Genomic DNA, 20,334 nt, shown 5'->3' with positions numbered 1-20,334 from the left:
GACCCTTTGGGCACCCATGTCCCAGGGCCTGTGTGAAAATGGAGTCCATATTGTTGACCTTTCTCGGGGGTCCTGCCCCAAGCTTGAACTAGACTGATAGTTCATTGGGGTAACTATAAATACCGCCCGTACCAGTATGGTTTTTGAGTTGTCCACGGGCGCCCTCTCGTGGACATTTGTGGAACAACAGATGTTGCTTGCAGCCGGGATCCCCAAGGCATCCTTAGAAAGCTTCCCAGTGCAGCATGGGAGGAGGGGGCCGCCATGAATCCGTTAGAGCCAAGGGCTGGACTCTGAAGGGGAGATGTAGATGAATGACTCAGATGTGGTTTTTGCCCTTCCTGGGCTCGAGGTTTAATTGAGGAAAGATTGGAACCCTCTGAGACATAGGAGGCAGAGGGAGCGATGGCCTTGACCCAGAGAAGATTTGAATGAGAATAGAAGGGGAAAAGGTGGCTACGTAGTGGCTCACGCCTGTAATCCCAACACTTTGGAGGCTGAGGCGGGCGGATCACTTGAGATCAGGAGTTCGAGACCAGCCCGGCCAACATGGGGAAACCCCGTCTCTACTAAAAATACAAAAATTAGCCGGGGCTGGTGGCAGGTGCCTGTAGTCCCATCTACTCAGGAGGGTGAGGCAGGAGAACCGCTTGAACTGGGGAGGCGGAGGTTGCAGTGAGTTGAAATCCCACCACTGCACTTCAGGTTGGGCGGCAGAGCGAGACTCTGTCTGAAAAAATAAAAATAAATAAATAAATGGGGAGGAGGCATTCTAGGGGTGTGAGCTGAGGTTTGGAGGAGGGAACTGCATGCTGTTGGGGAAAAGCAATAAGGAGGAGAGGAACTGCAGGAGAGGAGCTGGGAAGGCAGGGCCCAGAATGCAAGGGGAGAGGCAGAGACCTTCCTCTTTGGGAGGTGAAAGTCTTGTCACCCCCACTCCACCAGGCCTCCATTTGTTGCCCCAGCATTCTGCAATCTCGGGTACCCTGTGGAATCACTGTTCTGGCTGCCCTAGGCCCCCTCCACCTCCTCCTCCCTTAGAACCCCTTCCCACTTTGGTGATTTTTTGTGTTTCTTTAAGGGTGAGAGTGGGTTACCCGGACAGCTGGGTCCCCCTGGCAAACGAGGGACGGAGGGCAGAACGGGGCTCCCTGGAAACCAGGGGGAGCCTGGGTCCAAAGGCCAGCCGGTGAGTGAACCCCAAAGAATACACATGCCCACACAAGCATGCACACACTCACATCCACCTACATGTACAAACACATGCACACTCACACAAACACACTGACTCAGATGCCACCTCCTTGCTCTGTGACAAGGGATGAAATCTGAGTACCAGGTACCATTCTGCCACCCCTCAACCAGGTGGTGGGGGAGGCTGAGGAAAGAGATCTGAGTGGTCCCTTCAGAATGAGGAGAGGGTGATCACAACCAGAAGGTGGGCTCTGCTGACTCTCAGTCCAGTGCTCATTCTGTGCCTCGCTGCCTTCATCCCCGTCCCAGAGGCTACATTCAGCTCACCCCGCCTAGAAAAAGAAGGAAGAATGAACAGAGAATAAACAGGGCAAATAGAAAACACATAGCAAGCCATTTCAATACCCCAGTTAAAGCTGAGATTGTCAGAGTGGATGAAAAAGCAAGACCCAACTACGTCTACTGCTACAAGAAATCCACTTCAAATATAAAGATACAAGTAGGTTAAAGATAGATATAGAAAAAGACATACTGTGCTAACATTCATCCCAAACAGCTGGAGTAGCTATTTTGATATCAGATGAAACGGACTTCAGAGCAAAGACTACTAACAGTCATAAAGAGTGTATTTTCATAATGACAAAGAAGCCAACTTATCAAAATTGTGTAAGAATCATAAATGTTTATGCATCTAACAATAGATCTTCAAAATAGTCAGGCAAAGACTGATAAAGCTACGAGGAGAAATAGACAAAATCACAATTATACCCAAGGATTTCAATATATTTCTCTCCTAATGGGTAGAACAGAAGCAAATAGAAGATCAGTAAGGATGTCTTGAACTGTATTATCAACCAACGTGACCTAATTGACATTTATAGAACACCACATCCAATATCAGCAAGACACACATTCGTTGTAAGTTCATTCAGAACATTTACCAAGACAGACACTATTTTGAACCTTAAAATCAATAAATAAATTTTATTAATAAAATATTTTAGTAATATAAACAATATAAATATTAAGTAATTTACTTAATAGTATAAATAAATATTTTATCAATACATTCTTTAAAAATTTAAAAGGATTCAAATCACACAAAGAATGTTATCTTACCATAATGAAATTAAATTATAAATCAGTAACAGAGAGATCTGAAAAATCTCCAAATATTTGGAAACTAACAAATGTCTAAATGACCCATGGGTCAAAGAAGAAATCAAAAGGGAAGTTAGTATTTTGAATTGAATGAAAATAAAAAAAGGGCATGTAAAAATTGGCGAAATGCTGTTGATATATAGGGAGATCTTTATAGTAATAACTTCTGTGTTAGAAAAGAACAAAGGTCTCAAATAAATGGTCTCAGATGCCATCTTAAGAAACTGAGGGTTGGGGCTGGAGAAGGCAAATTTAAAACAAAGTAATCAGAAGGAAGAAAATAAAGAAGATCAAAAATAAACCCCAAAAAAAAAAAAAGGAAAATCAAAAGTTAGCTTTTTGAGATCTGTAAAACTGATAAACCTCTTGCCAGACTTATCAGGAAACTAAAAAAAAAAAAGAGAGAGAGAGAGAGAATGCAGAAGTTACTAATATCAGATCAGGGATAGGGGAGCAGTGTCACTACAGATATGACAGAAATTTAAAGGATAATAAGGGAATATTATAAACAACTTTACGCCAATAAATTTAAAGACTTGGATGAAATGGGCCCGGTGCAGTCGCTCATGCCTGTAATCCCAGCACTTTGGGAGGCCAAGGTGGGCGGATCATGAGGTCAAAAGATCGAGACCATCCTGGCCAACATGGTGAAACCCCGTCTCTATTAAAAATATAAAAATTAGCTGGGCGTGGTGGCAGGTGCGTGTACTCCCAGCTACTTGGGAGGCTAAGGCAGGAGAATCACTTGAACCCTGGAGGCAGAGCTTACAGTGAGCTGAGATCACGCCATTGCACTCCAGCCTGGGCAACAGAGCAAGACCCCGTCTCAAAAAAAAAAAAAAAAAAAAGACTTAGATGGAATGGACAAATTCCTTGAAAGACAAAACTACTGGCCAGGTGCAGTGGCTCAAGCCTGTAATCCCAGCACTTTGGGAGGCCAAGGTGGGCGGATCACAAGGTCAGGAGATCGAGACCATCCTGGCTAACACGGTGAAACCCCGTCTCTACTAAAAATACAAAAAACTAGCCGGGCGAGGTGGCGGGCGCCTGTAGTCCCAGCTACTCAGGAGGAGGCTGAGGCAGGAGAATGGCGTAAACCCCGGAGGCGGAGCTTGCAGTGAGCCGAGATCACGCCACTGCATTCCAGCCTGGGGGACAGAGCAAGACTCGGTCTCAAAAAAAAAAAAAAAAAAGAAAGACAAAACTACCAAAGGTCACTCAAGAAGAGACTGATAACCTAAATTGCCTTATATCTATTAAAGAAATCGAATTTGTGGTTAGAGCTTCCCACAAAGAAAACTCTGGGCCCAGATGCCTTCACTGGTAGACGCTACTAAACATTTACAAAAGAAATAATAACGGCCGGGTGTGGTGGCTCACACCTGTAATCCCAGCACTTTGGGAGGCTGAGGTGGGCGGATCATGAGGTCAGCAGTTCGAGACCAGCCTGACCAATATGGTGAAACCCTGTCTCTACTAACAATATGAAAAAAAAAAAATTAGCTGGGTGTGGTGGTGCACACCTGTAATCCCAGTACTCAGGAGGCTGAGGCAGGAGAATCACTTGAACCTGGGAGATAGAGGTTGTAGTGAGCCAAGATCGCTCCATTGCACTCCAGCCTGGGCGACAGGGAGAGACTCCATCTCAAAAAAAGAAAAAAAAAGAAAGAAAAAAAGTAATAATACCAATTCTACATAACTATTCCAGAACATTGAAGAGGAGAAAAATAATTCCCAACTCTTTCCTTGAGGCTGATGTCAAAGCCAGACAAAGATATTACAAGAAAAGGAAACAATAGACCAATATGCCTCATACATATAGCTACCAGAGTTCTCAATAAAATTTTAGTTAGACGAACCTAAGAATATATAAAGATAATACATCAAGACCAAGTGGGGTTTATCTTAGAAACACAAGGATAGTATAACATTTGAAAATAAATCAATATAATTCACTATATTAACAAACTCAAAAAGAAATCCCATTTGATCATCTCAGTAGTTGCAGGAAATGCATTTGACAAAAATCTAACTCCACTTCTGATAAAAACTCTCAATAGACTAGGTATAGAAGTTCCTCAACTTGATAAAGGACATCCATGAAAAACCTAGTCAACATCATACTTGATAGTGATTGACTGAATGCTTTTTTCCAAGGAGCAGAGCAGAAACAAGTCAAGGATATCTGTCCTTACCACTTCTTTTCAACATTGTACTGGCAATTCTTGCCAGGGCAATAAGGCAAGAAAAACAAATAAGAGGCATTCATATCAAAAAGGAAGAATTAAAACGTTTCATTTGTAGAAGAAATGATTGTCTACGTAGAATAACCATTGGTATCTACAATAAAGCTACTAGAATAAGTGAATGTAACAAAATCACAGGACACCTGATCAATATGCACAAATGAATTGTGATTGTATAAACTAAGCAATATGCATAAAGGAATTGCATTTCTATACACTAATCAATGTGCACAAATGAATTGCATTTCTGTACACTAGCAACAAATGATAAGAAATGGAAATCTAAAAAGCAATACTATTTATAATAGCATAAAAACATGAAATACTTAGAGATACATCTGACAACTATATATGTACACTGAGAACTATAGAACACTGGCAAGAGAAATTGAGGAAGACTTAAATAAATGGAGATATATACTGTGGGCATATGTCAAAAGACTCAATATTAAGATATCACATTTATTCAAATTGGTGTATAGATTCAACACAATTCCAATCTAAAACTTATCAGGTTTTCATGTAGAAAATGACAAGCTGATCCTAATATACATATGAAATATAAAGGACCTAGAATAACTGAAACAACATTGAAAAAGAAGAGCAAAGTTGGCGGACTAATGGCACTTGATTTCAAGACTTATTACAAATCTGCAGCCATCACGAAACTGTGGTATTGCCATAAATGAACTAATAGATCAAAGGAACAGAATAAAAGGCCCAGACATATACCATACGTATATGAACAACTGTTTTGTTTTGTTTTGTTTTTTGAGATGGAGTTTCACTCTTGTTGCCCAAGCTAGAGTGCAATGGCACGATCTTGGCTCACTGCAACCTTCGCCTCTGGGTTCAAGCGATTCTCCTGCTTCAGCCTCCCAAGTAGCTGGGATTACAGGCATGCACCACCACACCCAGCTAATTTTGTATTTTTAGTAGAAACAGAGTTTCTCTATGTTAGTCAGGCTGGTCTCGAATTTCCGACCTCAGGTAATCCACCCACCTCAGCCTCCCAAATTGCTGGGATTACAGGCATCAGCCACCACGCCCAGCCTGGACAACTGATTTTTAACAAAAGCGCAAAGATGATTCAGCAAGTACAAAATAGTCTTTCCTAACAAATGGTGCCAGACAAGTGATGCCTCATAACATGTACAAAAATTAACTCAACCTGGATCATACATCTAAATGTAAAACTGAAAATTAAAACACTTCTAGAACATAGAAGGACATCTTCAAGAACTTGATAAAACAAAGATTTCTTAGATATGATACCAAAAACATGACCCATAAAAGAAAATGTGATAAATCAGACTTCAACAACATTTAAAACTTTTTCTCTTCAAAGGACACTATTAAAAGAATGCAAAGACAAGTCACATACTGGGAGAAAATATTTCTGAATCATATATCTGATTAAGGATTTGTATCCAGAACCTATAAAGAACTCTCAAAACTCAATAATAAAAATAAGCAGCCCAATTTTTAAAAACGGGCAGAAGATTTGAATAGACACTTCAAAAAAAGTATACTGATAGCAAATAAGCACATGAGAAAAAGACTAATATCATTAGTCATTAGACAAATGCTCATTCAAACCGCGGTAAGATGCTACAGCACACCTATTAGAATAGTGAAGAGTTTTAGAAGACTAACCATACCAAGTGTTGGCAAAGACATGGAGCAACTGAAACTTTCACACTCTGATAATGGGAATTTAAAGTGGTACAATCACTATGGAATCAGTTGGGCCGATTCTTTGAAAGTTAAGCATATCCTTACTGTGTAATCCAATCATTCCACTCATATATATTTACCCTACATAAATAAGGACATTCGGCCACACAAAGAGTATACTTGAAGGGGCTTAGCAGCGTTATTTATAATAGCCCCAAATTGGAAAAAACCTCAAATGTGTATCAGCAGGTGACTAGATAAAGTGTGGTATATTTATACAATGAAATACAATTCATCAGTAAATGGATCAACTATTAATATATGCAACAACATAGATGATTCTCAGAATAATTAGGCTGAGTGAAAGACCTCAGATAAAAAGTAGTATAGACTGTGTGGTTTCATTTATATAAAATTATAGAAAATGCAAACTAATCTGCCTGGAAAGAAAATAGATCAGTGGTTCTTGGAGATGGGAGGGTAGGCAGGAAAGAAAGATTATAAAAGGGTGTGAGGAAACTTTGGGGCTATGGGATGTTATTGTCTTGGCTGTGACAATTATAAGTGTGTATACAGAATGTCAAAACAAATCAGATTATACAATTTAAATAGTACAGTTATCATCTTCAGTTTCACTTTAGTAAGACTGTTTTTAAAATTACCCCTTCTTTGCACCTGATGGGTGTATAGGAGACAGCCATCAGAGTGCAAAAATGAACAGTTAGGACATCTCACAACTGGTTCTGTGAAACCGGTATTATCCTGATACCCCAACGAGAAAAAGGTGTCACAAGAAAGAAATCAACAGACAAATATGCCTTATGAATACAGATACAAAAATCTTTAATAAAATACGAAGAAAGCCAAATTCAGCAATATGCCTAAAGGATTCTACACCATGACAAAGTGAGATTTATCCTAGAAATGCAAAGCTGGTTCAACTGTTGGAAATCAATGTAATACACTATTAATAAAATAAAGGACAAACATTATACAGTCATCTCAATAGATGCAGAAAAAGCATTTGACAAAATCCAACACCCTTTCGTGATTAAAAAAACACAACAATCTAGGAACAGGAGGGAGCATCCTTAACCTGATGAGGAATATCTATGAAAATCCCACAGGTATCATCATATTTAATGGTAGAGGACTGAACACTTCCCCCAGGATCAGGAACAAGCCAAGGATGTCCACTGTTACCACTTCTATTCAACATTGTACTGAACAAAATGATTAGAACTAATAAACCAAAGTTTGCAGGATATAAGATCAATACACAAAAAATGTTGTTTACATATATAACATGCAAACATCAATTATATTTCTATACACTAGCAATGAACAATTCAAAAATGAAATTAATAAAACATTTCCATTTATAATGGCATCAAAGAGAATGAAATAGGAATAAATCTAACAAAAGAAGTGAAAGAAGCTGGGCATGGTGGCATGTGCCTATAGTCCCAGCTACTCAGGAGGCTGAGATGGGAGGATCTCTTGAGCCCAGGAGTTCAAGTCCAGCCTGGCCAACAGTTCAAGACCCCATCTTAAAAAAAAAAAAAGTGCAAGGCATGTTCACTGAAAAATTCAAAATGTTGATGAAATAAAAGAAAACCCAAATAAATGCAAAGACATCCCATATTCATAGATCAGAAGACTTAGTATGGTTAAGATGGCTGTACTTACCACAAACGGAGCTACAGATTAAATATAATCCCTATCAAAATCCAAGCTGACTTTTTCACAAAATCTGACAAATTGATCCTAAAATTCATATGGAAATGCAAGTGGCCCAGAATACCCAAATGTTGATCTTTAAAGAAGATCAAAGTTGGACAACTCACACTTCCCAATTTCAAAACTTATTACCAAAGTATAGTAATCAAGACAGGAATAAAACCTCACATTTATGTCCATTGTTTTTAACAAGAGTGCTAGGGCAATTGAATGGGAAAAGAATTTTTTTTCAGTAAACAGTGCTGAGACGATCACACAGTCACATATCACATACCAAAGAAGTAAGTTGGACCTCTGCTTCACACCACAGGCAAAAATTAACTAAAAATGAATTACAGACCAATGTAAAGGCTAAAACTGTACAACTATTAGAAAACATAAAAACACATTTTTATAAACTTGTGTTAGTTTCTTAGCTATGACACCAAAAGCACAAGCAACAAAAGCAAAGTACATAGATTGGATTTCATCAAAATCAAAAACCTTTGTGCTTCAAAAGGCACCATCAAGAAAGTGAAAAAACTCACAGTAGGGGAGAAAGTATTTACAAATCATATATCTGATAAGGAACATGTATCTCTAATATATAAAGAACCCTTAAACTCAAGAATAAAAAGACAATCCAAATTTAAAATGGACAAAGTATTCAAGTAGACATTTTTTTCCCAAAGGAGATACACAAATATCCAATAAGCATTTATAAGACAAATCAAAGCCACCAAGAGAAGCACCAATAGCTCAATTAAGCTATTATCTTTTAAAAATGAACAGGTAGAATTTAGATTAAATGGGACCCTCTTGAACCCTGACCCCTCAGCCTACCTCCTTCAGCACTGGGTCTTGACCTGCCTGGTCTCACTGCATCCTTCCAGCCCCTTTGGGAGGGAGTATCCTATTTTACAGATGAGGAAACTGAGGCTCAGGAAAGGGAGGCGACTTCTCCTGATCTTATAATACAAGGGCTAGGAGGTTCTAACTGATGGCTTTCTGCTCATGAGCTTGAAGGCCAAGTCCCAAGAATGTGCAAGAATGGCAGGCTCCTCTGTCCCCAGGGGGCCCCAGCCCTCCCTTCTTGGCTCAGGCCCCAGCATCCCCCCTTGCCAATGGCTCTCTTAACCCTTTGCAAGATTGGGAGCAGAGGTCAGGAGAGGAGGCCAAAGGTTCCTGAAGTTATTCACACTGGGTTTGAATCTAGCGCAGTCCACAACATGGTGTCTGTGTGACTTTCAGCAAGTTCCTGCCCTCTCTGAGCCTGTTTCCTCATCTGTGAACAGGGGATATGGTGTGTCCCTGGGTTGATGTGGGAGCATGGAAGTGTGGTGGTACAGGCAAAACATGCAGCACATAACAGGCCCTCAGCGAACTGGGTTATTTTTAGGGGATCCTTCCTTAACAGAGCTTTTCAGGGCCGTGGGAGGAGGCTGCGGGTCCTGTTATTCTGTCCCTTGAAGACCTGGGACAGGAGCTCCTGAGTGTGGCAGAGCCTCCCCTGTGGAACCTCTGAGCCGGGCTCTGCTTTCTCATCTGACGGATCACAGGCTCCCCTTGGAGCACAGGTGGACTGGCAGCTATTCTGTGGGCTGTTCACACTCACTTGATTGCCTCACAGAGGAGTCACCAATATCCCTGGAGAGGCTGGGAGGGAAAAGGCAGGCCCTGAGGCCCTGGGTGGCTGGCGGGACATGCTCGCCATGACCTCACTTGCTCCATCACTTCCTGTTCTCCCCGCAGGGCGACTCTGGTGAGATGGGCTTCCCAGGAATGGCAGGTCTCTTCGGACCTAAGGTACGGACTCCCAGTGCTCACTGTTCCTCTGGGGTCCTATCCATCCACCCCATTCATTCATTTATTCATTCAACAAGTATTTATGGAGCACTGAAAACATTGGCTGGGACACAGCCAGAGTCAGGCACAAACACCCTCATCCCCCAGTACTCCAGCAGATCTAGGTTCCAAGCCCAGTTACACGATTACCTGCTCTGTGCCTTGTGCAAGTCACTTAGTCTCTCTAAGCCTTGGTTTCCTCATCTGTAAAATGGGAGCAATGACAGTAGAAGACTTGCAAAAATAAAGACCAGAGGCATATGCCGCACAGCACCGAGCCAGCACACTGCTGGTACCTGCTGAATAATTGTAGGTGCTTCTTACTCCTTCTGGGGCCTCTCAGGTAAGGCCTCTCTTGACAGGGAGGGCAGAGGTTGGCAGACCCTAGGAGTGAGGGAGCTGTGGGGGCCCTTTACCCAGCGGCTGCCAAGTACAGACAGCCCTTTCTCCGCTTCCCACAGGGCCCCCCTGGAGACATCGGCTTCAAAGGCATCCAGGGTCCTCGGGGGCCACCCGGTTTGATGGTGAGTCCCCTTCCTGCTGTCGCAGCAGAGATGATTGTTCTAGGCCCAATCTTCATCCTCCTCGATTCTGGAGTCCTCTCTGCCCACAGGCTTGGTTCCCACCTTCACTCCTGCCATTCCCGCCAGCTTGGCCCCCATCCTTCCCTCCTTCCACTCTTGAAGCCCACCCCTAGGCATACAGGAGGGGCTCAGGAGATGCATGGCCTGGTCTCCCTTCCACTCCCTTGCGATGCTCGGGCCGCTCTCCACACGCTTCCCGGTGTCTGTTCCCCAGGCCCTGGAACAAGGACACATGAGCCTTTCTGTCTCCTTTAGGGAAAGGAAGGCATCATCGGGCCCCTCGGAATCCTGGGACCTTCGGGACTCCCGGTATGTGCAGGGGTTGGGCAGGAAGACTCCTGGCTCCGGATTGACTGTGTGACTCAGTGCCAGTCTGAGCTTCAGTTTCCCCATCTGGAAATGGGGCTTCCCCTCTGGGCCCTGTCTCACTGGGCCGTGGTTTGTTGCAGGGTCCGAAGGGTGACAAAGGCAGCCGTGGGGACTGGGTAAGTGGATGGGCTGGGGCTGAGGGGCGCAGCACTGCAGGGGTGGGGGAGGGGTGGGCTACCAGGGTGGGGCCATGGCTCAGCCAGGTTCCCTAACTCTCTCCCCTGCTTCTGTCTCCCTCCAGGGATTGCAAGGTCCGAGGGTGAGTGGGCTGGGCATGAGGGCTGTGGGGCAGGGCACGGGGCGGGCAGCCTGCATTCTCCTCCCGGTGGCACATTCTCTCCCTCCGGACCTCCGTCATCCCGTCTGTGCCAGAGGAACCATTGTCCCAGGGGCCCAGGTCTGCTTGAGGAGGGACTGGGATGGGGAGAGATGAAGACCCTGTGGACCAGGGCTCACTCCTCTTCTCTTGTTCCCCCAGGGTCCTCCTGGCCCCAGAGGGCGGCCCGGCCCCCCGGTAGGTAACTGAGTGCTGGGTGCATCTTGGACTCCTGGGGTGTTTCTTTGAAGGAGACTCAAGGCTTCACCAGCAGACTAAGCCTTGACCCTGAACCTCACAGGGTTCACATGCTTCTTGTAGCCCAAAGACTCCTAGGAGAGTATAGGACATCCCCCAAACATTCACTTTTGCCTACGTGGGGTAACGCCTAGGGGCCAGGCCTCCAGAAAAGCATAGACCAGCCCAGTGGGGCCCACCAGGCCTCTGGAAGAGCAGAGGCCAGCTTGGCAGGTCCTGCATGCTTTGATGGCCTCCCTGGTCTCCTGACACACTTCCAGATTGCAGCACACTGTCCGCGTCATTTGACTGACCCACTGTCTTCTTTTGCAGGGTCCTCCAGGGGGTCCTATCCAATTGGTAAGTTGGAAACATTCTCTTTTGCCTACTTGGGGTAAGGCCTGAGGGGTTCGGGGGAAGAGGTCACTGGCCCTCTCTGGCCCTGGTGGCTAGAGCCCTAAGCTGGGTCTAGGGATGCCCAGGTCCTTTTGTCACTTCATAATGGAGACTTGGACTTGGAAGTAACAGAAAGAGCCCTGGGCCAGGAGGCAGGAAACCTAAGTTTTTGACATGCCCCTGACTGAATCTGGGAAGATGCTCCAGCCACTGGGTTCATGGCCCTACCTGTGTACTCCGTACACGTAGGCTGATTGCAAGGGTGCGTACATCTCAGATTGTGAATCCAAAGAGAGTTGGGGCCAGGCATGGTGGCTCATGCCTGTAATCCCAGCACTTTGGGAGGCCGAGGCAAGCAGATCACCTGAGGTCAGGAGTTCGAGATCAGCCTGGCCAACATGGTGAAACCCCATCTCTACTAAAAATACATAATTAGTCAGGCATGGTGGGTGGCACCTGTAATCCCAGCTACAGGAGAGGCTGAAGCAGGAGAATCGCTTGAACCCAGGAGGAGGAGGAGGCTGTAGTGACTCAAGATCGAGCCACTGCACTCCAGCCTGGGCAACAGACCAAAACTCCATCTCAAAAAGAAACAAAAAACAAAAAAACAAAGAGAGTCGGGCCAGGGGGCGGATTGAGGCCCCTTCGTTCCTCCCTGGTGGCCACTGTGGCACTGTCTGAGAGCATGACACCTCCCAAGCCCTGTGACAAGTCCATCCACATTTCACTATTGCACGGTAGCTAGACGACTATTATCATCAAGCCCCGAGAGCGTCCCAGGGCATGGCCTCGAGGAAAGACTGAATGGGCCAGGAGCCCTTGAGCCATGTGTCACTCAGAAGCTCTGCTCTCCTCATGCCTGCTCTCACTGCCCCTCCCTCTGCACCGTCCTGAAAGACAGAGTGACAGCTCTGGCCTCTCCTCTGCAGCCTTCCCTTGTCCTTCTCATCAGTAAGAAAGGCAAGGAAAGGAAAGTGAAAAGATCCGGGAAAAACAGAAAATTAGAGGATTTTGCATTTTTTTTTTTTTGAATAATCACTACTAATACTGATTGAGTGCTTGCTCAATGCCAGACACCATTAGAAGTGCTTTTTCTTTTTTGAGACGCAGTCTTGATGTGTCACCCAGGCGGGAGTGCAGTGGCATGAACTCGTCTCACTGCAACCTCCTCCTCCCAGGTTCAAGCAATTCTCCTGCCTCAACCTCTCCCGCAGCTGGGATTATAGGCGCGCACCATCACGCCCAGCTAATTTTTGTATTTTGGTAGAGACGGGGTTTCACCATGTTGGCCAGGCTGGTCTTGAACTCCTGACCTCAAGCCATCTGCCCACCTCGGCCTCCCAAAGTGCTGGGATTACAGGCATGAGCCACCGCGCCCGGGTTACAGGTGCTTTTCATGTATTCACTCATGTGTCCCTTTCAGCAGTTCTTGTGAGGGAGTTTTATTATCAGGTCCATTTTCAAGATGAAAGAACTGAGGAAGGGAGTTAAGTAGCTTTCCCCAGATTACGCAGTTAGTAAGTGTCAGGTCTGGGATGTGACCCTGAGGAGTAGCTCCAGAGTCCCCGGTTCTGGACCCCAGGCCTGGGCTTTTGCTGTTTTCATGGCAGGAACACAGCTATGTCTCTGCCAAGCCCAGTGGCAGGGCCAATTGGGGGTGCAAAGTTATATTAGACCATTAGAGTGCGAGCCAAAGGAGAAACATGGGGACTGGGGGCATAGAGAAAGGGGCCTCCCTCGTCTTAGCCTGGAGTCAGAAGCTTCGGGAGAGGCTTCCCATCACAACTGACATCTGTAGGATGAGTCTAGGGCAGGTTTTCTGAGACAGTGCAACTGACATTTGCATAATTCTTTGCTGTGAGTGACTGTCCTGGAGGATGTTTAGCAGAATTCCTGGCCTCTAACCATGAGATGCAAGTAGTACCCCCACCCCCAGCTTGAACAACCAAACTGTCTCCAGATATTGCCAAATATCCCCTGGGGGGGGCATCATGGCCTCTCCTTGAGAAGCACTGGTAGAGGAGATAGCCAGATGGTGCATTGAAGGGAGGGAGAAGTCCTCCAGGCAATGAGAACAGCATGAGCAAAGGCCCCATGGCCAGATGGAGCATGGTATTTAGGAACTTAGAAGTACTATAGTGCGGCTGGTGCCAGAGCACGTATGAGGGAGAGGAAAGAGACATACATGGCTCAAGGCCACAGTGTTCAAACTGGGTCTTACAACTATGTTGAGGAGGGAATGGCAGGATCAGCTTTGACTATCTGCAAAGAGAGGAAAGACCAAGAAAAGAGGACATATGACTTGGCTAAGATCCTGCCAGGGAATGTGGCCCTGGGGCTCCCGCCTGATGGGTGTGGAGAACCCTGGGGGGCCACGATGCATACCCTCTCTTTTCCCTGCCCAGCAACAAGATGATCTTGGGGTAGCTTTCCAGACGTGGATGGACACCAGTGGAGCACTCAGACCAGAGGTATCTCCAGGGGCTCTCCCCACACGGGATCCCTTCCTGGGAGAAACACAAATAGATAATGGCCCCACGTGTGGTCAGTGCCCTCCACGTGGCCTGCATGGAGCATTTCAGAGTCCTGGTCTTGGTGGCATCTCACATCCACAAATGGGGGTTGGTACTGAGGCTCAGAGTGGGCAGTGAGTCCAAGGTCCCATGGCCAGTGCAGGCAGAGCAAGGCCAGAAAGAGGCCCTGAGCCCTTGAGCTTTCTCCGGAGGCCTCTCAGAGTCTCCGAGTTCTTGCTGGCTGGAGTCAGGCAGAGAAGCTTGCCCACAGCCCACAGCAGCTTCCCAGGGCTCACCCCCACGTTTCTTCAGGAGCAAGCAGCTCATGGTTAGCCCATGGGGCTCTGCTAAGACCCTGGCCTGTGGTCAGCTCAGCTCCAAGACTCCAGGCTGAGAAGGGACTCCTATGTCCTCTAGTCCAGCCTTGGTCTGGAGCCCCCTTTGCGGCCTTGCCTTCTCCACATGATGGGGAACTTGCCCCCAGCTCAGACCGCCTACGAACATTTCTGTTTATTCCTTGTGCTGGATGCTGAGACAGATGGATGGCCAGTCACAGCCTTGACTTTCAGAGGGCTCACAGTCTAGGGTGGAGGACAGCGTGGATGAGCCCCTTACCGTCTATCTGGGGAGGTCCACTCTTTCCTGTGGAAAGAGAGGGGGACGCCCAGGATCCAGTGCGGCTGGAAAAGGGAAGCATTCCCTTCCATCTCTAGAGGCCAGTGATGCCGCACAGGAGAGCGCTGATCTGCAACATCCTTAACAAGATGAAGGAAAGTGGCTCCATTTATCAAGCATCTCCTACCCACTCTGCATTGGCGGTAGAATAGAGGCTTATTTCTCATGCACATAAAAGTTAATTGGCGTGTTGATGAGAGACCTCGGCTACCTGCCAGGGGCTCTGCCCTCTTCCTCTCCCACTCATGGCCCCCAAGGTCACTCCACACCAGGGGGAGGCACCACCAGGGAAAAAGAGTGTAGAGAATTGTGCAGGAGGGTCTCTGGGCCAGACCTCTATGGGGCTGGCATCACTCCACTTCCATCCCGTTGGCTAGAGTACAAATAAGGCTGGAGATGTCGTCTGTCCAGGCAGAAGAAATGGATTGGGTGAGCGGCTGCTGGTTTCTGACACACGTCCACACATGCGTGCACACACATGCACACACACACGTGACCTCTGCCACCCCCAGTGGAAGAAGGGTTTATTTAGCTCTGATTTGTAGCTCTGGAAGCTGAGGCTTAAGGGAGAATTCTGGCCAGGGTAACCCTGAATGGCCGGCTCTTTAGCATCCGTTGTCCACTCCTGCCCCCTAGTGGAGAACTGCTCCTTCTCTGAGCTGAAGTCCTCCCAGCGTTTGTGCCTGCTGGCCCCAGTCCCGTCTCCTGGTGCCTCACAGAGACCCTGGCTCCCACCCTAGGGGAGCCCAGTGGGGGCTGTGTGCCTCCCAAGTAAGCTCCCCCCAGCACCTCACCTTCCTCCACAGATAGAGATTGGGGGCCGCTGCCGAGTGTTCCATGCACCCTCGCCTGCCTTATTCACAGGGCTCTGCCTGTCCCGTATCAGAGAACATGGTCTGACCCTGAGCTCTTTTCAAGCCTCTGAGCCATCGTGATAGCCCCTCCTCCTGCACTTTGTCCCTGGCCCATTTTCTTTTTTTTTCTTTTTTTTTTTTTTTTTGAGACGGAGTCTCGCCGTCGCCCAGGCTGGAGTGCACTGGCCGGATCTCAGCTCACTGCAAGCTCCGCCTCCCGGGTTTACGCCATTCTCCTGCCTCAGCCTCCCGAGTAGCTAGCTGGGACTACAGGCGCCCGCCACCTCGCCCGGCTAAGTTTTTGTATTTTTTTTTAGTAGAGACGGGGTTTCACCGTGTCAGCCAGGATGGTCTCGATCTCCTGACCTCGTGATCCGCCCATCTCGGCCTCCCAAAGTGCTGGGATTACAGGCTTGAGCCACCGCGCCCGGCCATCCTGGCCCATTTTCTTATCTGCAAAGTAGAGAGAAGCCCAACCCCTGCTCTAGCCATGACTGTGGAACCGAGATATCTCCCAGGTCATGAGAAACTGGGGCTGTGGAGGCTTGGACCCCAGGCTGGACCAGGACCCTAAGGTCCCAGTGGCCACCCTCTCCTCATGACAGGGTTACAGCTATCCGGACCGGCTGGTGCTTGACCAGGGAGGAGAGATCTTTAAAACCTTACACTACCTCAGCAACCTCATCCAGAGCATTAAGACGCCCCTGGGCACCAAAGAGAACCCCGCCCGGGTCTGCAGGGACCTCATGGACTGTGAGCAGAAGATGGTGGATGGTGAGAAAGCTTCCTGCCGGGGGTGGGAGCACCTGGCGTCGGGGAGCTTGGGCAGGTGGAGTATTTGATTTCCGCCTCATTCTGGCTGAGTTTTTGTCCTCGGCGAGACAGACACACTGGCAGTCATTTATTCACTCAACAGTCACAGAGCCTCACAATATACCAAACTTTGTGCTTCCTGGGGTGGGAGGAATACAGAGGAGTGGTGCCACCCGTCCAGAGCCCTCAGATCCACATGCTGGGAATGACCATTTCGTGCAAAGAGACAAGAGCTCTGGCAGAAAAAGCCCCTGAGGCTACAAGAGTCCTCACCCCCGGGGCCCATCCTGTCACAGGCTCCTGGGCGAGCCAGGATTTCCCCCTTTCTGAGCATGAGGACTCTCCTCTCTCATGTGTGAGCTGGTGTGCTGTGAAGGACAAGCTGAGCCAGACAGACCTGAGTTCCAATGTCAGTCCTGCCTCACACTGGGTCTGTGAGCTGGGGTAAGCCATGGCCGCCCTTACCTCCTCTGTACAAGCGGCTGGGTCTAGATAGCCGGTTGTTCCACTCTTGAGCTGCAAAGCCTTTGGCTTCCTGAGAAGGCCAGTGGGGAGCCATATGTGAGCAGCAGCGCTGCCCGATGGGGTGGGAGCCCTGACTCCTACCCTCCCCTGGCCGGCCCTAGGAGGAGCCCTAGGCCTGAAGAATCCATTCGACTAGATGATCCCCAGTCCCTTGTGCAAGTGGCCCAGCCTCTCTCAATGTCAGTTGTCTCCTCTGTAAAATGGATACCTCCCAGTAGCAACATAGGCAAGTACTTAGCCCTATGACCCCCTTCTTGGGGCTCTGCCAGCTCTGAGCTCTGCCCAGAAGGTTTCTTTCGATCTCTTGGTTGGAGGAATCCCTTTTCTGCCCACCCACGCTGACTTCATGCTCACCTGGGGCTCGGCAGGTCACAAGATGCAGGGTCCATCTGCAGAACCAAGGTCTGGGCTCATCCCCAGATACGTACATCACCTCCATCCCACACTGCCTGCAGGTACCTACTGGGTGGATCCAAACCTTGGCTGCTCATCCGACACCATTGAAGTCTCCTGCAACTTCACGCATGGTGGACAGACGTGTCTCAAACCCATCACGGCCTCCAAGGTACCCATCAGCTCTCGCACTGCCCCTCAGGCTGTCTCTCTCTATCCCCAGCCTGCCCTGGCCACAGCCAACCCAGGTTCTGTTCCGAGCTGTGCCTGTCTTACTGCATGCCCTTGGGAAAGTTTTCTCCTCCTTCCGAGACTCATTTTCCTTATCTATAAATTGGGAGTGAGTCAGACTAATCTGTGGTTTCCAAACCCTTTCGAGTCATATGATGCTGATGATTCTTTCTTCAAATAGAATCTTCTGCCTAATCTCTAAAGCAGAGCAGTTGGCCAAGCTGGCCTGGCTTGGGGAACCATGAATAATCATCTGCGTGAAATAAAAGAGAAAACTAGCGTGATGTTCAGCTGAAGCATGTTGCATGAATTGTGTATGCAGATACTTAACTCATGTTCAGTGCCTGCATGCCACGTGCCTGTTTCTGGGCTGAGCATTTTAGGTGGTAGAGGGTCACTGAACAACACACCAAGGCAGGTGGCACGTGGGACCTGACAGCTCCCTCGCGCAGGGGTCCTCAGTGGATTGTGGGTCTGTAGTTCCACTAAGCCTTCTGAATTTGGGGGCAATTTATGCCACAATGAGAAGCTGCTCTGGCTTCAGGGGAAAGGAATCCTCCCATTTCATCAGCCACACCCCCTGGGAGATGCCTTGCGCTGACTGGGTTAGACTGGCAGTTTGAGAATCTCTAGGAGAGGCAGCCAGCCAGTTGCCAGGTCTTTGCTGGGTCCCTATCATGTGCCAGGCCCTCAGCCAGGACAGGGAAGTCAGACTCGAAACTGCCCGTTCGGCCAGAGCTCACTGTCCAGTAGGGACTTGGTGGCCTCCACAGGCTCTCTTCCCTGGTGACTCGAAGGTTTTGGGGTCACGCAGCAAACCTGCCTAGCAGAGGGGTGAGGCTGGAGTTGGCGCCTGGGTTGGCAGCATGAATGCCCGACTGGGTCACCTTCCCCATCAGAAACAATGGCAGTGAGAGGCCCTGGCTCTGTGTGGGAAAGCGCTGAAGCCGTAAATCCTGCCCTGTTGTTTGTTCTCAGGTCTGCCATTTCCGGCAGCACCCCACCCCGCCTCACAGGGGTCTTGGGACTTAGGAAGGGTCTAGAAAGCACCTCTTATTTCCTCTGCACTCCATGAGCCTCTCAGTCTTGGGCAAAACCCTCTCCCTCGCTGAGCCCCTGGATCCTGGCTCAGCCCAAAGACCCCCGATACAGTAGGGGAGTGGATCAGATGACATCAAGACCTTTGAAGCTCTAGCTCTGGACTCAGGCAGGCCCTTCCCGCTTACACAGCCAAGAACCTGTGAGACCAGCTCACGCAGACCTTAGTTTCCCTGTCTATCAAGGGGGCACACGTCTGGGAGCATTTCAGGAAATGCTTGCCCGGAAGGGGCCTATCCCTGTTCCCTCGTTAGAGAAGCAGGGAACTCTTGGTGTGTGTGTTGCAGGGGGCAGGCAGTCTGAGCTGCTCACTGCCATTGCTTCTCTACAGGTCGAGTTTGCCATCAGCCGGGTCCAGATGAATTTCCTGCACCTGCTAAGCTCTGAGGTGACCCAGCATATCACCATCCACTGCCTTAACATGACTGTGTGGCAGGAGGGCACTGGGCAGACCCCAGCCAAGCAGGCCGTGCGCTTCCGGGCCTGGAACGGACAGATTTTTGAAGCTGGGGGTCAGTTCCGGCCCGAGGTGTCCATGGATGGCTGCAAGGTAACTCTCAGAGCCCCTCCTAGACCCCTCATGTGGGGACAACTGGAAAAACACCTGTTTGGAAAAATTTCTATTTTTTAGAAATTTTTCTATAATAGAGTGTTTCTATTATAAGATCATATCTAACATTTTATACTATAATACATTAATGTGATAGATATAATTTTATCTTTGTGTAATATAACAGTTTTCTAAAACCGTTTTTATTCACTTTCCTCTCTGGGAAGCTCTGAGGGGAGGTCTGGGCTGGTAAAAATTCTTCGGGCTGGTAGATGTTATGCTTACTTGCAAGGGTCTTTCAAAGAAGATATGTTTCTTCTCCCTGCTACCACCCTAGTCAGGCTAATTTCTTCTCAATGTATGTTTTGGTCATTTTCAAATGCCCTGAACAGGGTGGGTTGTCAGGGGAAGGGAAGACAGAAAGTTGAGAGGAGACAAAAATCAGTTTTATAGGACTAAACAAAACTAATAATACTACACAGTGTTCATGAGGATGTGGGGAAACCAACAATCTTGCATGAAGCTATTGGAAAAAAATAAATTGGTAGAGGCTTTCTGGATAGCAGCTCTAATATATATCCAAAACCTTAGAAAGGTACTTATTTTGGGGGGAGCTAAGCTATGAAGACACAAAGGCATAAGAATGGTACAACAGAATTTGGGGACTTGGGGAAAAGGGTGGGAGAGGGGTGAGGGATAAAAGACTACACATTGGGTACCGTGTACACTAAAGACCTTATTCATGTAACCAAACACCACCTGTTCCCCAAAAACTTATTGAAGAAATAAATAAATATATATATATATATGAGATGTACTTGTTTTTTGGTCTAGCAATTTTAGAACAATCCTTCTGGAATTTGTTCTAGGGAAATAATTAAGAATGTGCACAAAGGTTTAGTTACAGTGATGTTCATGACAGCGTTACTTATAAGAAT

At 47.5% G+C, this 20,334-nt stretch overlaps 1 protein-coding gene and 1 long non-coding RNA gene across 11 annotated transcripts in view; one reads left to right on the top strand and one right to left on the bottom strand.

The window, feature by feature from the left end:
• COL27A1 (collagen type XXVII alpha 1 chain) overlaps nt 1–20,334 on the top strand; it is a 159,732-nt gene that overhangs the window by 137,245 nt on the left and 2,153 nt on the right. For 7 of the 9 annotated variants that reach the window (XM_045373706.3, XM_005580979.5, XM_045373707.3 and 4 more), the window contains 12 exons: nt 1,082–1,189; nt 9,750–9,803; nt 10,304–10,366; nt 10,682–10,735; nt 10,876–10,911; nt 11,037–11,054; nt 11,274–11,309; nt 11,682–11,708; nt 14,150–14,215; nt 16,392–16,560; nt 17,580–17,689; nt 19,178–19,396. In XM_045373706.3, the coding sequence (XP_045229641.2) occupies nt 1,082–1,189; nt 9,750–9,803; nt 10,304–10,366; nt 10,682–10,735; nt 10,876–10,911; nt 11,037–11,054; nt 11,274–11,309; nt 11,682–11,708; nt 14,150–14,215; nt 16,392–16,560; nt 17,580–17,689; nt 19,178–19,396 (960 nt within the window). Of the gene's footprint in view, nt 1–1,081; nt 1,190–9,749; nt 9,804–10,303; nt 10,367–10,681; nt 10,736–10,875; nt 10,978–11,036; nt 11,055–11,273; nt 11,310–11,681; nt 11,709–14,149; nt 14,216–16,391; nt 16,561–17,579; nt 17,690–19,177; nt 19,397–20,334 lie in introns of those variants that run through there. The other 2 variants (XM_005580981.5, XR_012424444.1) reach the window with 2 other exon arrangements.
• LOC102118627 (uncharacterized) lies at nt 327–15,816 on the bottom strand. 2 transcript variants are annotated; one of them, XR_284512.5, is made up of 3 exons: nt 15,727–15,816; nt 1,344–1,526; nt 327–730 (listed from the first exon to the last, which is right to left on the bottom strand). It is a non-coding gene; the product is annotated as an uncharacterized lncRNA (long non-coding RNA). The 2 variants fall into 2 exon arrangements; XR_012424449.1 differs by having other exon boundaries at nt 1,433–1,526.

Source organism: Macaca fascicularis, chromosome 15 (assembly GCF_037993035.2).
Source record: "Macaca fascicularis isolate 582-1 chromosome 15, T2T-MFA8v1.1".
Taxonomy (NCBI): Eukaryota; Metazoa; Chordata; class Mammalia; order Primates; family Cercopithecidae; genus Macaca; species Macaca fascicularis.
Note: the sequence above shows the minus strand (reverse complement) of the source record. Positions and strands in the feature narration are given on the sequence as shown.